The 14,257-nt window shown below is 45.8% G+C and overlaps 1 protein-coding gene across 5 annotated transcripts in view; it reads right to left on the bottom strand.

Moving 5' to 3' along the window:
• The window catches only part of TSPAN4 (tetraspanin 4), a 732,067-nt gene that overhangs the window by 78,694 nt on the left and 639,116 nt on the right, over positions 1-14,257 (bottom strand). For all 5 annotated transcript variants that reach the window (XM_075326919.1, XM_075326922.1, XM_075326921.1 and 2 more), the window contains one exon: positions 11,423-11,497. In XM_075326919.1, coding sequence (XP_075183034.1) covers positions 11,423-11,497 — 75 coding nt within the window. The remainder of the gene's footprint in view (positions 1-11,422; positions 11,498-14,257) is intronic.

The raw sequence follows: 14,257 nt of genomic DNA, 5'->3' as shown, positions 1-14,257 counted from the left end.
CTGCTCCCTGTCACCGCTCCCGGGATCCCCGTCTAGAGCAGCGGTGGTGTCACCAATATCACCACAACCGTGGGTGGCGTCACGGACAATAAATCCCCACAATTAACCCCCTTTTCACTCACGGGCGAGGAACGCCGCTCGAGTCCCCGGGATCCGGCCCACCGCTCGAGCCACCACCGAGAAGCAGCAGCTGGACCCGAGCAGTAGGAGAGCGCAGCGTCCCCTCCTCCGCCCGCGACAATTCCAGTGTACCTGCGCCCCATGGTGGTGAGCATTACAGTAGTCATGTGGCCATCAGGGAGGTCAGAGGAATGATTCTGGTCCGAGACGGAAGTATACAGTGTTTTTTATTTTATACTGCACAATGGAGCTACTCAAAGGATTGTCCAGAAATGGACTCTAAAGGGGGCTTTACACGCTGCGACATCGCTAATGCGGAGTCGTTGGGGTCACGGAATTTGTGACGCACATCCGGCCGCATTAGCGATGTTGCTGCGTGTGACACCGATGAGCGATTTTGCATCGTTGCAAAAACGTGCAAAATCGCTCATCGGTGACATGGGGGTACATTCTCGATTATCGTTACTGCAGCAGTAACGATGTACTTCGTCGCTCCTACGGCAGCACACATCGCTATGTGTGACGCCGCAGGAACGAGGAACCTCTCCTTACCTGCCTCCCGGCCACTATGAGGAAGGAAGGAGGTGGGCGGGATGTTCCGGCCACTCATCTCCGCCCCTCCGCTTCTATTGGGCGGCCGCTCAGTGACGTCGCTGTGTCGCCGCACGGACCGCCCCCTTAGAAAGGAGGCGGTTCGCCGGTCACAGCGACGTCGCCGGGCAGGTAAGTATGTGTGACAGGTCTGCACGATGTTGTGCGGCTTGGGCAGCGATTTGCCCGTGTCGCACAACAGATGGGGGCGGGTACCCACGCTAACTATATCGGGACCGATATCGCAGCGTGTAAAGTAGCCTTAAGGGCGGCTTTGCACGTTGCGACATCGCACGTGTGATGTCGGTGGGGTCAAATCGAAAGTGATGCACATCCGGTGTCACTTTCGACATCGTACTGTGTAAATGCTAGATGATACGATGAACGAGCGCAAAAACGTCGTTATCGTATCATCGTTGCATTCACCGACATTTCCATAATGCCGGTGCCGCGACAGGTACGATGTTGTTCCTCGTTCCTGCGGCATCACACATCGCTATGTATGAAGCCGACCGCAGGAGCAAGGAACATCTCCTTACCTGCCGCTGGCGGCTATGCAGAAGGAAGGAGGTGGGCGAGATGTTTACATCCTGCTCATCTCCACCCTTCCGCCGCTATTGGCCACCTGCCGTGTGACTTCGCTATGACACCGCACGACCCGCCCCCTTAGGAAGGAGGCGGGTCGCTGGCCAGAGCGACGGTCGCAGGGCAGGTGAGTGCATGTGAAGCTGGCGTAGTGATAATTTTCGCTATGCCAGCTATTACACGATATCGTACCTGCGACGGGGGCGGGGACTATCGCGTGCGACATCGCAGCATCGGCTTGCGATGTCGCAACGTGCAATGCCCGCCTTATTCTCTTCTGACATTTTGTTTTAGTAAATAAACAAATTTTCCATAAAAAATAATTCTGTGGGATATTAACCTATGCCTCAGTTGTTCCTCCTGTAAATGTATGAATAACCTGTCAACTCGGTGTTACCACTGCCCTTGTCCTAGGATTGTATACATCAGGGCTGACTGTCCAGTGATATCACTTTTAGCAATGATGATGCTCAGTTGTCAATTGATGGTTTATGATAAATTTCACTTTGTGTCCATTTTTCAAAATGGCATGCTTTAGATATAGGGATAGAGGGATTTTTGGGGGTATTTTGTCATAGGTTTCTTTATAGGACACCTTTTTTTATTTTTAAATGTGTGAATAAGAAAGCTACCCAAAATATGCTTGCAAAAATGCACACAATTTTTGTCATTTTTTTCGTAGTGTGCAAAGTACCCCTTAGGGTATGTGTACACGCTGCAGATTAGGTGCAGAAGTTTTCTGCATCAAAAAATGTACCTTGTGGCAGAAAAACGCACCAAAAACCGCATGCGTCTTTGGTATGTTTTTGGTGCGTTTTTTGGTCATGTGTGTTTTGTGAAATCAATGCCTGGAAGAGCTAAAAAAAAAACAGTGAAAAAAAACCCGAACCAACAATTGACATGCTGCTTCTTTTTTTCTGCACCCAAAACTGCAAGTAAAAAAGAAGCAACGTGCGCACAGCACTTCAGATATCTCATTGAATAGACCTGCAGATTTGGGCAACAAACTGCACGATAACCTGCACCAAATCTGCAACAAAAAAATTAGCGTGCGCACACAGCCCTAGAGGACAAAAGGATCAGCATTCCAAAATCAGACATGCCAGGTCCTTATCTCCCCTGACCATAATCTATTGGGGACCCCCATACACATTAGACTATCAGCCGAACCCATCAATATCACTGGGTCTGGCCGATGTTTGTCTAATTTGTTTGGGTGCCTTTAGGATTGTCCATCAACCTAGTACTGCAACCTAGCCCCGATAACCTCCGTTCCATTAATGGGCTGAGCTCAAGAACCAGCATAGTCACACAATGAAGTCACGACTGCTACGCTCTGGTGGATCCCACTAATCAGCAGAACAAAGGACCCTACGAACCCCACAAAACTCTAAGCAACATTAGATTGCATTACTGGAAGCACTTGTTGCGGTTCCAGTCTTCTGATGACCAGATTCCCATTCCCTGACTTTATCCATAATACAGGGACACATTGAGCAGCGACACCATCCGGACTCCGGCCATTTCTCATGTAGCCATCAGAAATGACTTTGTCCAAATGGCGGCACTTCCCTGTTACCATTAGCGGAGCGGTAAATGGAGAATTGGGCTCATTACCGGAGGCTGAGTGCTCTTTTCCAGCACAAACATGTACAGCGCAGGTTACCTGCCTCGCGTTTTATCTTTTCTTTTTGTCTTTCTGGAGTAAAACTATTTTAGTCCATTGGAACTCTGCTCACTGTTCAATAAAATATGCTTTATTGTGCTTCATATATTCAAGGCTTGATTCAATTGACTCCTTTATGTTCTTTTTATACCGGAGAAAGTACTTTTCAGCTGTAATACAATTCTGTGGGTTTTTTGTTTTCATGTCAGATGAAGGGGGCTGGAATATCTAGAGGATGGAAATGGGGAGGAAAAACAGTGCACCTGTCAGCGGGGTTACGACATGCTCGATGCGAGGCAGATCATTGCTGCATCTATGCATATTGTGTAGATGCTAACACAATGCGCAGGATGAATGTGCCTGGCTGTAAAATGGCTTTATATTTGCATTTGATGCTACAAACAATTTTCAGATCGGGATTCACTATTCGATATTGTCAGATGAACCTCTACAAGTCCAGATCAATAAATGGATACGAGATACTTAGCTCCTTGTATCATTAATACAAGCTGCTACACATGTTTATTGGGAATGACTCCGAGAAGATAGCGGTTTGGACCTTAGTTGTTGTGGTCATATCTATGGATACCTAACTAAAGCGGGCTTTACACACTGCGACATCGCCCGAGTGATCTCGTTGGGGTCACGGAATTTGTGACGCACATCCGGTCGCTTTAGCGATGTCTTTGCGTGTGACACCTATGAGTGATTTTGCATCGTCGCAAAAACGTTCAAAATTGCTCATCGGTGACATGGGGGTCCATTCTCAAATATCGCTGCTGATCGGTGTACGAAGTAGTTCGTCGCTCCTGCGGCAGCACACATCGCTATGTGTGACACCGCAGGAACGAGGAACCTCACCTTACCTGCGGCCGCCGGCAATGAGGAAGGAAGGAGGTGGGCGGGATGTTACGTCCCACTCATCTCTGCCCCTCCACTTCTATTGGGCGGCGGTTCAGTGACGCTGCTGTGACGTCGCTGTGACGCTGAACGAACCGCCCCCTTAGAAAGGAGACGGTTCGCCGGTCACAGCGACTTCGGTAGGTAGGTAAGTAGTGTGATGGGTCCGCGCGATGTTGTGTGTCACGGGCAGCGATTTGCCTGTGTCGCACAACCGATGGGGGTGGGTATGCACGCTAGCGATATCGGTACCGATATCGCAGCGTATAAAGCGGCCTTTAGGGTATGGTTCCACTAGCGTATAGTTTCTGATGCAAGAACATTGGAGCGATATGCTAATGACCCTCTGCTGCGAGTGCAAGATCAGATCACAGTCGGCATGACCCTCAGCTCACAATCGCATCACCGCTGCGGAAAAGAGGAAGAGAGCACTTTCTCTCCATCTCCTCCCCGGCCTGTCTCTTCATATATCGCACTGCACTTGGATTACATGTGAGTGCAGTGTGATGTTTTACACGCTCCCATAGACTTGTATGCCGAGACTCACTGCCAAACGCAGCATGATGCAATTCATTCCACATGCCGCTATGGCATGGGACATGAATCACAGATGGACACTGCCCCATAGTTTTGCACTAGAGTGAGAGAAATCTGATGTTTTATTGGATTCCACTCATCAGTGCAGAACGCAAGTGGAACCGAGCCCTAACTGTGACTATATGCGTGGTTATAACTATGGACATCGAAGGTTCTGCAATGCCCTGAACATGAGGTAGGTGAATTAGAAGAACTATACTACATTTCTAATGGGAGGTAATTGCTAATATTCTTATTATTACACCTACTACATATTGAGATATGATCTTGGAGGTGGAAATAACCCTTTAACTCAGCTCCCTAAATACAGGCAGTGAGCCAAGGTCTCCATACATTATAACGTCTCCATTCACCAGCTGTTGTAACCTGATTGCTCTCTCCTACACTGATTTCTTCTCCCGAGCTCTGCTCTATGGTGCTACATGTCCCTCATTCTGTATTTTAGTTGGCTTGCAATTTCTGTATTTTTGTGCCGCACATCAAACCTATTATTTTGCATCCTTTTTAATAGTGGCTTGCTGCCAACACAAAAAGGCTTCATGCAGAATGTGACTAAGGTCAGGAATAACGAAGGAGTAAAATAATATCTGCCCTTTTCTATAAATGAGCACGTCTCCATGAGGCTCATTGAGCATGTAGCATTATAGACTATCCTGAGCGTCTTTCCACGCTTGCTGACTCCGCACATATATCTGTATACGTTTTTCCGTGATGCTCAATTGCTCTTAAACTGACAATTTTCCTTATTTGTATCCTGCAAATGCCGGGCTTATTTCCATTTTCCCGAGGTTTGCTGAATTTATGCAGATCAGCCACTTATGTCTCTGTGTTTGACAAATGCCGGCTTCATAATTACTTTGCAAACAATGAACAGGATTAAAAAAAACAGCAGCAAAAAACAACAACATCAATTTACCTGAAGTCGTGAGCATAAAAGAGACGGAGAGGGACCTGGCTGCCATGTAATGCATTAGTTTATGGTGTCAGATGGTGGGAGGCGGGGGGCTCCGTGCTGCAGCCTCTGCAGATTTCTACTATAATGATATGTGACAGATGAAAGCTATTCCCATGGTGGCGACATATGTCCAATGCCACAGTGCAAACACGGGAACTTAACACCTACTTTATGATATCGAGTGAGCACACTGATGGCACGTCACTGTAACGCATAGCTGCCGATGACAGGTTGTACAAGGCACTTACTACTTACACAGATGGTCATCGTGTCCGCTCAGTGCCAGAGTCGATGGACTATAGGAAGGCCAGGGTATATTTGTACATCCGGCTGAGCAATAATGCAGCAAACGCATAGGCGGCTACGTTACATTACTCTAGACTCACAATACACCGCAAATTGCCTCTTCACAGCAGAATATATTGGGGACTTTAGTGCCGCTTGTCGGAAGTCAATATCCAACCTTTAAAGAGCTTTGCAACGTGATTTAAAATAAGAAGCCACACCAGAACTTCCATTTGCTGACACACATTTGGAGGTTTTGCTCCTCAGCAGTGCAAAGCAGGAGAAATGGTTGGTTGGGTGAGAGACCTCTTACAGAGGGCTTAAAGGGTAAAGTTTCTCCTTCTGTGATTAGGCTATTTGCATATCTAATGTCATAGAGGAGCATTACATGCCTTAGAAGTCTCCCTACACCAATTTGGAGAAACCTTACCCCTTAGGCCAACCTTTTCTCTTGCATTGCACTGTTGAGGGGAAAAAACTCCCTGAAACATCGTCTGCAGATAAAGTCTGGTTTGACTATGTCAGGTGTCAAGACCCGTTGAAAGGTGGCCTCCCACACAGCCAACCAGATTCTCTTGCTTTGCACTAATAAGGGGCAAAACTCCCGGAAACATAGTCTGCAAATGGAGAGTCTGGTTTGGCTATTTCAGGTGTCAAGACCCTTTGAAGGGAGGCCTATCACAGCCAACTAGTTCTCTTGCTTTGCACTGATGAGGGTCAAATCTTCCTGAAACATGGTCTGCAAATGGAGAATTTAATTAGACTATGTCAGGTGTCAAGACCCTTTGAAGGGTGGCCTCTCACAGCCAACCAGTTCTCTTGCTTCGCACTGATAAGGGGCAAAACTCCCTGACACATGGTCTGATCTTCAGTGCTGGGGAGGAGAAGCGGGGTTAATGCCGCGCTGTCGCCAAAAAATAGTATAGACATTGATTTACTAAATAAAAGTATTTTATTTCATAGGTCTACATGTTTCTGGGATCAAGTCCCCTTTTTCAGGGCCAAAAAGGAAGATCTCTTGAGATCTCTCCATGTGGTGCTGCGGCAGCCGCCATAAATCTTAAGACCTGCATAGGGGTAGTGACTTTCACAACCTCAAAAGGTGAGTTTAATCCCTTACACACTGCAGTTTTAATATCTGGCAATACCCTATCTTGCGCTTTTTATCCTCAGCGTTTACAATTGAAACATGATCTGTAAATGGAGAGTCTAGTTTAACTGATTTGGCTCAGGTGTCAAGACCCTTTGAAGGGTGGCATCTCACACAGCCATCCAGCTCTCTTTCTTTGCAGTGATAAGGGAAAAAAAATTCCCTGAAACAGTGTCTGCAAATGAAGAGTCTGGTTTGGCTATGTTAGTAATCAAATGCGTAGCTATTGCTATTTTGGCTATGTTAGGTTTCAAGACCCTTTGAAGGGTGGCCTCTCACAAAGCCAACCAGTTCTCTTGCTTTGTACTGATGAGGGGCAAAACTCCCTGAAACATGGTCTACAATTAGAGTGTCTAGTTTGGCTGGTTTGGCTATGTCAGATATCAAGACCATTTGAAGGGTAGCTTCTCACATAGCGATCCAGTTGTCTTGCTTTGCACTGATGAGGGGCAAAGCTCCCTGAAACATGGTCTACACATGGAAAATCTAGTTCCAACAGGTGACATTAAAGTCCCTGCGCTTTTCCTATGTTTACTAATATATGGCTCTCAGATGCTTAGCAAACCAAAGAGCAGAAAAAAAATACCATGAGTGACAAAACACCGAATCATATGGTAAATGCACAGGTTGCTTATTTTCTGACATACTTCTACGCATATTTTAAAAATCTGATTTGCATGTTGCAGAAATTAAAATGCATTTATTTTCTAAATCCGCAGGATGTAATTTCTTTCTCCAGACTCCATTGCAGATCTCGTACTTTGCACTGTATAGGGGTAAGTCCAGATTTTGCCATGAATTTGCCGCAGTTTGTTCTCCCTGTGTGCATTTACTCATATAAGGGCAGATTTATTAACATTGGCATGTGATATTGCTAGTTTTAAGCTGATTAGTGTTGTAGGAAAATGCGCCTAATTCAGTAAGAGGCTCGCTATTCTTAATACATTTTGCATGTTTTGTGCTGATTTCAAGCCACCAAAGCAAATTTATGCTCCTGCGATATCATTGCATGCACCATCAGTTACCATCAAAGTGGCGAAAATGCAATGATAAATCCCCTCACAGTTTTTGGCTTCATTATAGGGCCATGAGCTCTTTCAGGCCCATGTATCAATTGTAGAGTTTATATTTTTAGCCTGTGACATATGTATCAATATAGAAAATGTAATATGTCCATAATCATGTCCTTTATTCACAGAATCAAAAGTTATCCCTAACTCAACCAAATACTCAACATGTGACATGGCCCAAGAAGAGTAGGACATGTTCTGAGTAATGAGGTTAGCGGGGTGCACTTTAGCTTTAGGTAACCTGGCATACCTACAGCCAAGGCAGCGGCACTAGGGCTCTATGTATGGAAATACCACTCTGTAGGTAGGAGATCAGATGCATAACACATGAAAATCCATCCTGTAGTTGATGTACAAATTAGGCTTTGTTCCCAGCATGTCTGAGGCTTGTGTCAGTCATGTACGGCGCGAGTATTCTCCAGCGTATACCTCTGCATAGACAGTCTACTGATCTTCCTATACAGTTAAACAATATATGCTAATGTACCATCCTGACAGAAGACAGAAGCACTCAGTTGAGTTGAGTGGCTACATCCTCCGTATGCCTTGGGGGCTTATTTGTCACATGCACTGAACAGAAACATAAACAACATGTGAACATGCCTTAAGCTAGCCAAATACAAAAAGTAAGGGTCATTTCCTGTAAACTTCTACAGGTCTTAAAGAGCTTTTGGAGACTTTAATATGAATGTCCCATTCTTAGGACCTCACCAATCAGCACACTAAAGGTCTTCTCCTTGGAGGTTGTACCCAATCCCAAGGACCCCACCAATCAGCACACTAAAGGTCTTCCTGCCTAAAGGTTCTATCCAATCCCAAGGGCCCCACCAATCAGCACACTAAAGGTCTTCCTCCCTGGAGGTTGCACCCAATCCCCAGGACCTCAGCAATCAGCACACTAAAGGTCCTCCTCCCTGGAGGTTGGACCCAATCACAAGGAATTCAACAATCAGCACACTAAAGGTCTTCCTGCCTAAAGGTTGGATCCAATCCCAAGGACCCCGTCATTCAGCACACTAAAAGTCTTCTTGCCTGGAGGTTGCACCCAATCCCAAGGACCTCAGCAATCAGCACACTGAAGGTCTTCCTTCCTGGAGGTTGTACCCAATCCCCAGGACCTCAGCAATCAGCACACTAAAGGTCTTCCTCCCTGGAGGTTGGACCCAATCACAAGGAATTCACCAATCAGCACACTAAAGGTCTTCGTGCCTAAAGGTTGGATCCAATCCCAAGGACCCTGTCATTCAGCACACTAAAGGTCTTCTTGCCTGGAGGTTGGAATCAATTGCAAGAACCTCACTAATCAGCACACTAAGGCTATGTTCACACAGGCCTTTTTTGGTAAGTTTTTTCCTCACTAAAACCTGATCTTGTGGCAGGAAATCTCATTTGAGTCATCTGTGTTTTTGGTGCGTTTTTAGTGATTTTTTTGGTGCATTTTTCTACAAAATGGGTTGTATCAATGAAAAAATGTTGCAAAAACGCTGCAAAGAATTGACATGCTCATTCTCTGAAATCTGCAGCAAAAACGGAGTTATTTGACAAAACTGTCAGGAAAAAAATCTGAAGGTGTTTAGGCCCCGTTACATGCAACAAAGTATCTAACGATATATCGCCGGGGTCACGGATTCCGTGACGCACATCGGCAAAGTTAGCGACGTCGTTGCGTGTGACACCAACGAGCGACCGTTAACGATGGAAAATACTCACCAAATTGTCCATCGTTGACACATCGTTCCTTTTCAAAAAATCGTTGATTGTTGAGGACACAGGTTATTCATTGTTCCAGAGGCAGCACACATCGCTATACGTGACACCTCGGGAATGACGAACTTCAGCTTACCTGCGGCCGCCGGCAATGGGGAAGGAAGCAGGTGGGTGAGGTGTTACGGCCGCTGATCTCCGCCCCTCCACTTCTATTGGGCGGCCGCTTAGTAACGCTGCTGTGATGCCGCACGAACCACCCCCTTAGAAAAAAGGCGGTTCGCCGGCCACAGCGACGTCGCTAGGCAGGTAAGTCCGTGTGACGGCTCCTAACGATATTGTGCGCCACAGGCAGCGATTTGCCCGTGGCGCACAAACAACGGGGGCGGGTAAGCTCGTTAGCAATATCGCTGTGTGTAAAGCCCCCTTTAATGTGTGTGTGTGCATGAGATTTCAGTTAAAAGAAAAAGGTTTTGGTACCGTGTTAGCCAGTTGAAAAATTATTGATTGCTCTCAGTGCGAGAAACAAAATTAAAATATTGTAGTTGTGATACCTTTTAATGGCTAACTAAAAATAAAAATAATAATAACATCATATATTTTAATTTTTAGTTAGCCATTAAAAGGTATCACAACTACAAAATTTTAATTTTGTTTCTCTCACTGAGAGCAATCAATCATGAGATTTCAGAAATCTCAGACTTTGCTGGTACTGTAAAAAGTAGCTTTTTATTAGCATGAATTTGCATAAAACCAAGGCAAATCTGCAGCTTAAAAAAAAACGCCGCAAAAAACAACCAAAAAAAGTCCTGTGTGATCATACCCTAAAGGTTTTTCTGTCTGGAGGTTGGACCCAATCCCAAGGACCTCGCCAATCAGCACACTAAAGGCCTTTCCACCTGGCAGTACGACCCAATCCCAAGGACCCCGCCAATCAGCACACTAAAGGCCTTCCCACCTGGCAGTACGAGACAATCCCAAGGACCCCGCTAATCAGCACACTAAAGGCCTTCCCACCTGGCAGTACGAGACAATCCCAAGGACCCCGTCAATCAGCACACTAAAGGCCTTTCCACCTGGCAGTACGACCCAATCCCAAGGACCCCGCCAATCAGCATACTAAAGGCCTTCCCACCTGGCAGTACGAGACAATCCCAAGGACCCCGCTAATCAGCACACTAAAGGCCTTCCCACCTGACAGTACGACCCAATCCCAAGGACCCCGCCAATCAGCACACTAAAGGCCTTCCCACCTGGCAGTACGAGCCAATCCCAAGGACCCCGCCAATCAGCACACTAAAGGCCTTCCCACTTGGCAGTACGAGCCAATCCCAAGGACCCCGTCAATCAGCACACTAAAGGCCTTCCCACTTGGCAGTACAACCCAATCCCAAGGACCCCGCCAATCAGCACACTAAAGGCCTTCCCACCTGGCAGTATGACCCAATCCCAAGAACCCCGTCAATCAGCACACTAAAGGCCTTCCCACCTGGCAGTATGACCCAATCCTAAGGACCCCGCCAATCAGCACACTAAACATCTTCCTCCCTGGAGGTTGGACCCAATCCCAAGTAAAATTCCTGGAGAACCCTTTATGTAGGTGCAAGGCACACAAAGATAAGAAAGCTGTACCAACTGGATGGTAAAGGTTCTAACTTCAAAACGTTCTTTATTTCAGCCAATATAATCAATTTTGTCTGCGGCAATCACATAACAATCCTTTGTCTCTCTTTGCAATAGTAAAATAAAAGCTGATATAATGGTTCAATAAGTTTAGGGCAGGTAGTAACATAGCTTACCTTATCTGTATAGATGAAGAAGAGCGTGACCACAATGAGCTCCAGTAAGAAGATGATCAACAGCAGGATAAAGAACTATGGGGCAAAAAAGCAGAAGTTTAGGATTTTTCAATATCATTTTATCAGGTTAAAACATAATATGGTTAACACGACTTTTGAACATGTTCTGATTACTGCAACATTTTTCTGGACATTCACCAAATCCCTGGTTCACTTCTGCCTTATTAGCCGCCTTTCTCTAACTCTCAGTTGGACTCTTTACAGGTTTGCATTGCATTGAAACTATTCAACAATGGAAAAATAGAAGTAGTTTCAGATCATCATCCTGCAGAAAGATAATTCCTGCAAGTCCATTATCACTATTATCAGTGATGTATCATATCATTGAAAAAAATGTGACAAAAGTTGAGACAACACAAGTCCATTAGATATAAACATCTATCAAACTATAACTTACAAGAAAATAATCTTAAGGTTTACACGTATCAAACCTTGGTATCGGGTTCAACACACAAACTCATAACTAAAGGCCCCGTTACACGCAACGACGTATCTAACGATATATCGCCAGGGTCACGGATTTCGTGATGCACATCTGGCATAGTTAGCGACATCGTTGCATGTGACACCAACGAGCGGCCATTAACGATGGAAAATTGTGACCAAGTTGTCCATCGTTGACACGTCGTTCATTTCATCAAAAAATCGTTGATTGTTGAGGACGCAGGTTGTTCGTTGTTCCTGAGGCAGCACACATTGCTACATGTGACACCTCGGGAACGACGAACTACAGCTTACCTGTGGCCGGCCGGCAATGAGGAAGGAAGGAGATGGGCGGGATGTTACGGCCGCTCATCTCCGCCCCTCCGCTTCTATTGGGCGGCCGCTTAGTGACGCTGCTGTGACGCCGCACGAACCGCCCCCTTAGAAAGGAGGCGGTTCGCCGGCCACAGCAACGTCACTAGGCAGGTAAGTCCATGTGACAGCTCTGAACAATATTGTGCGCCACAGGCAGCGATTTGCCCGTGACGCACAAACGACGGTGGCAGGTACGCTCGCTAGCGATATCGCTGCGTGTAAAGCCCCCTTAAGAACCTAATATCAGAGCTCAAAATCCCAAAACCTCAAGGTTATTTTTTGTATTTTAATCAACAGAATAGATTAACTCTGAAACTGATGTCGAAGTTCAAAACATGTCCCAAAAACAGCTTCAAGATTTAGAGGTTGTCCACTACTTTTACATTGATGGCCTATCCTTAGGATAGGTCATCAAAGTCTGATCGGCCGGGGTCCGTCAACCGGCACCCCCACTGATCAGCTGTTCTCAGTGGCGGCAGTGGCAGCAGGAAGCCAGAAATGCTCAGTTCCAGAGCTGCCCCGTCTCCTGATAACGGCAGCATCCAGGTACTGCACATCCACCTCCTATTCAAATCAATAGGAGGTGGATGTGCAGTACCCAGCTGTGGCCACTATCCGTTGACGGGGCACCTCCAGAACTGATCATTTCCGGCTTCCTGCTGCCACCGCCGGCACTAAAAATAACTGATCAGTGGGGGTGTCGGGTGTGGGACCCAGGACAATCAAACATTGATGATCTATCCTAAGGGTAGGCCATAAATGTAAAAGTAGTGGACAAGGTCTTAAAGCATTTTTTATTTAACACTGATATCAGGTCCTTAGTCATCACTGAGAACCTTATATCTGGGTCCAAATCTGTAAAACGTGAGGTTATATTTTTGCATTGGAGATTTTAATCAATGGAAACCATTTTGGACTTTTATATCTTTTGGATGTGTGCTGATTCCCATTTTGCTACATTTATTGGAAACAGTTCTTACTTAACTGCTAGACCTATGAGACATAAGTGAGTCTTATTCCTTCTTGATCTATGGCTGATTTTGGCACAGTTGACACCACCTAAGGTAATTATAGAACACTGTGAGCTCTTTGAGTTGAAAACACACAAAAATATCCATCTTTTCACCTCTAATTGCTGATTTAGTGTTTCCATTGATAATATTAGGGAGAGTAGAGGTAGCACTTACAGCCCGGCCTATGAGCCTTACTTTCACGCTAAGAAACGTGGCAGGTGTGTTCAGACCAGCAAATGTCTGACACATGACAAAAATACAACAAAACAATATTACAAGTAAAGGGGAACACCAAGGACAAAATAACGGTGGGCCCTGGCGCTAGTGAGAAGGGTAGATGGGACACCTCCTATCTTCACCTGCCACTTTCCCTCCTCTCCTACCCTGCCACTTTAGAATGTCCTCATCTGTCACCAAACAGGAATCTGAGACCCTGACAAAATCCTGTAGTAGCCCTGGCTAGTAGATTGTCAGGTTGGAGACGCTAGTCCCACCGCTGCACTAAGATGACAGAAGGAAAAGTAAGACAAACAGGGGAGACAGCAACAAAAGGATAAAGTCTGGCTTCTGGAACACTCCTTGACAGCTTCTTCCACCAAGAGGGCCAGAATACAAATTGATTTGTATAAACAGAAATGAATGCTGCGAAGCCTACGAACTTAATGACAAAGGGGCATGGCAACAGAGCATCTGCAGCTGACAAGAACAGCAGGAAAGCTGCAAGCAGCAAAACTGATATTAACGGTTTCAGTAGCAAGAGAAAAGAAACCACATTTAAATGTAGAGTCCCAGATGGAGATGAGAGGCTTCAGTCCTAAAGCTGTCATTAGTCTCTAAAAACAAGGAGACGACCGTGACACTTACTGGCCACATAAGATAAGACGTTAGTGCTTCCAGTATAATATCTTTGCGAATGATTCACTTCTTTCCATGAAATCTCTTCTGCTCCGCCATATCTTCTCTT

Source organism: Anomaloglossus baeobatrachus, chromosome 10 (assembly GCF_048569485.1).
Source record: "Anomaloglossus baeobatrachus isolate aAnoBae1 chromosome 10, aAnoBae1.hap1, whole genome shotgun sequence".
NCBI classification, from domain to species: domain Eukaryota; kingdom Metazoa; phylum Chordata; class Amphibia; order Anura; family Aromobatidae; genus Anomaloglossus; species Anomaloglossus baeobatrachus.
The sequence above is the reverse complement of the archived record's forward strand: the minus strand, read 5'-3'. Positions and strand labels throughout refer to the sequence as shown.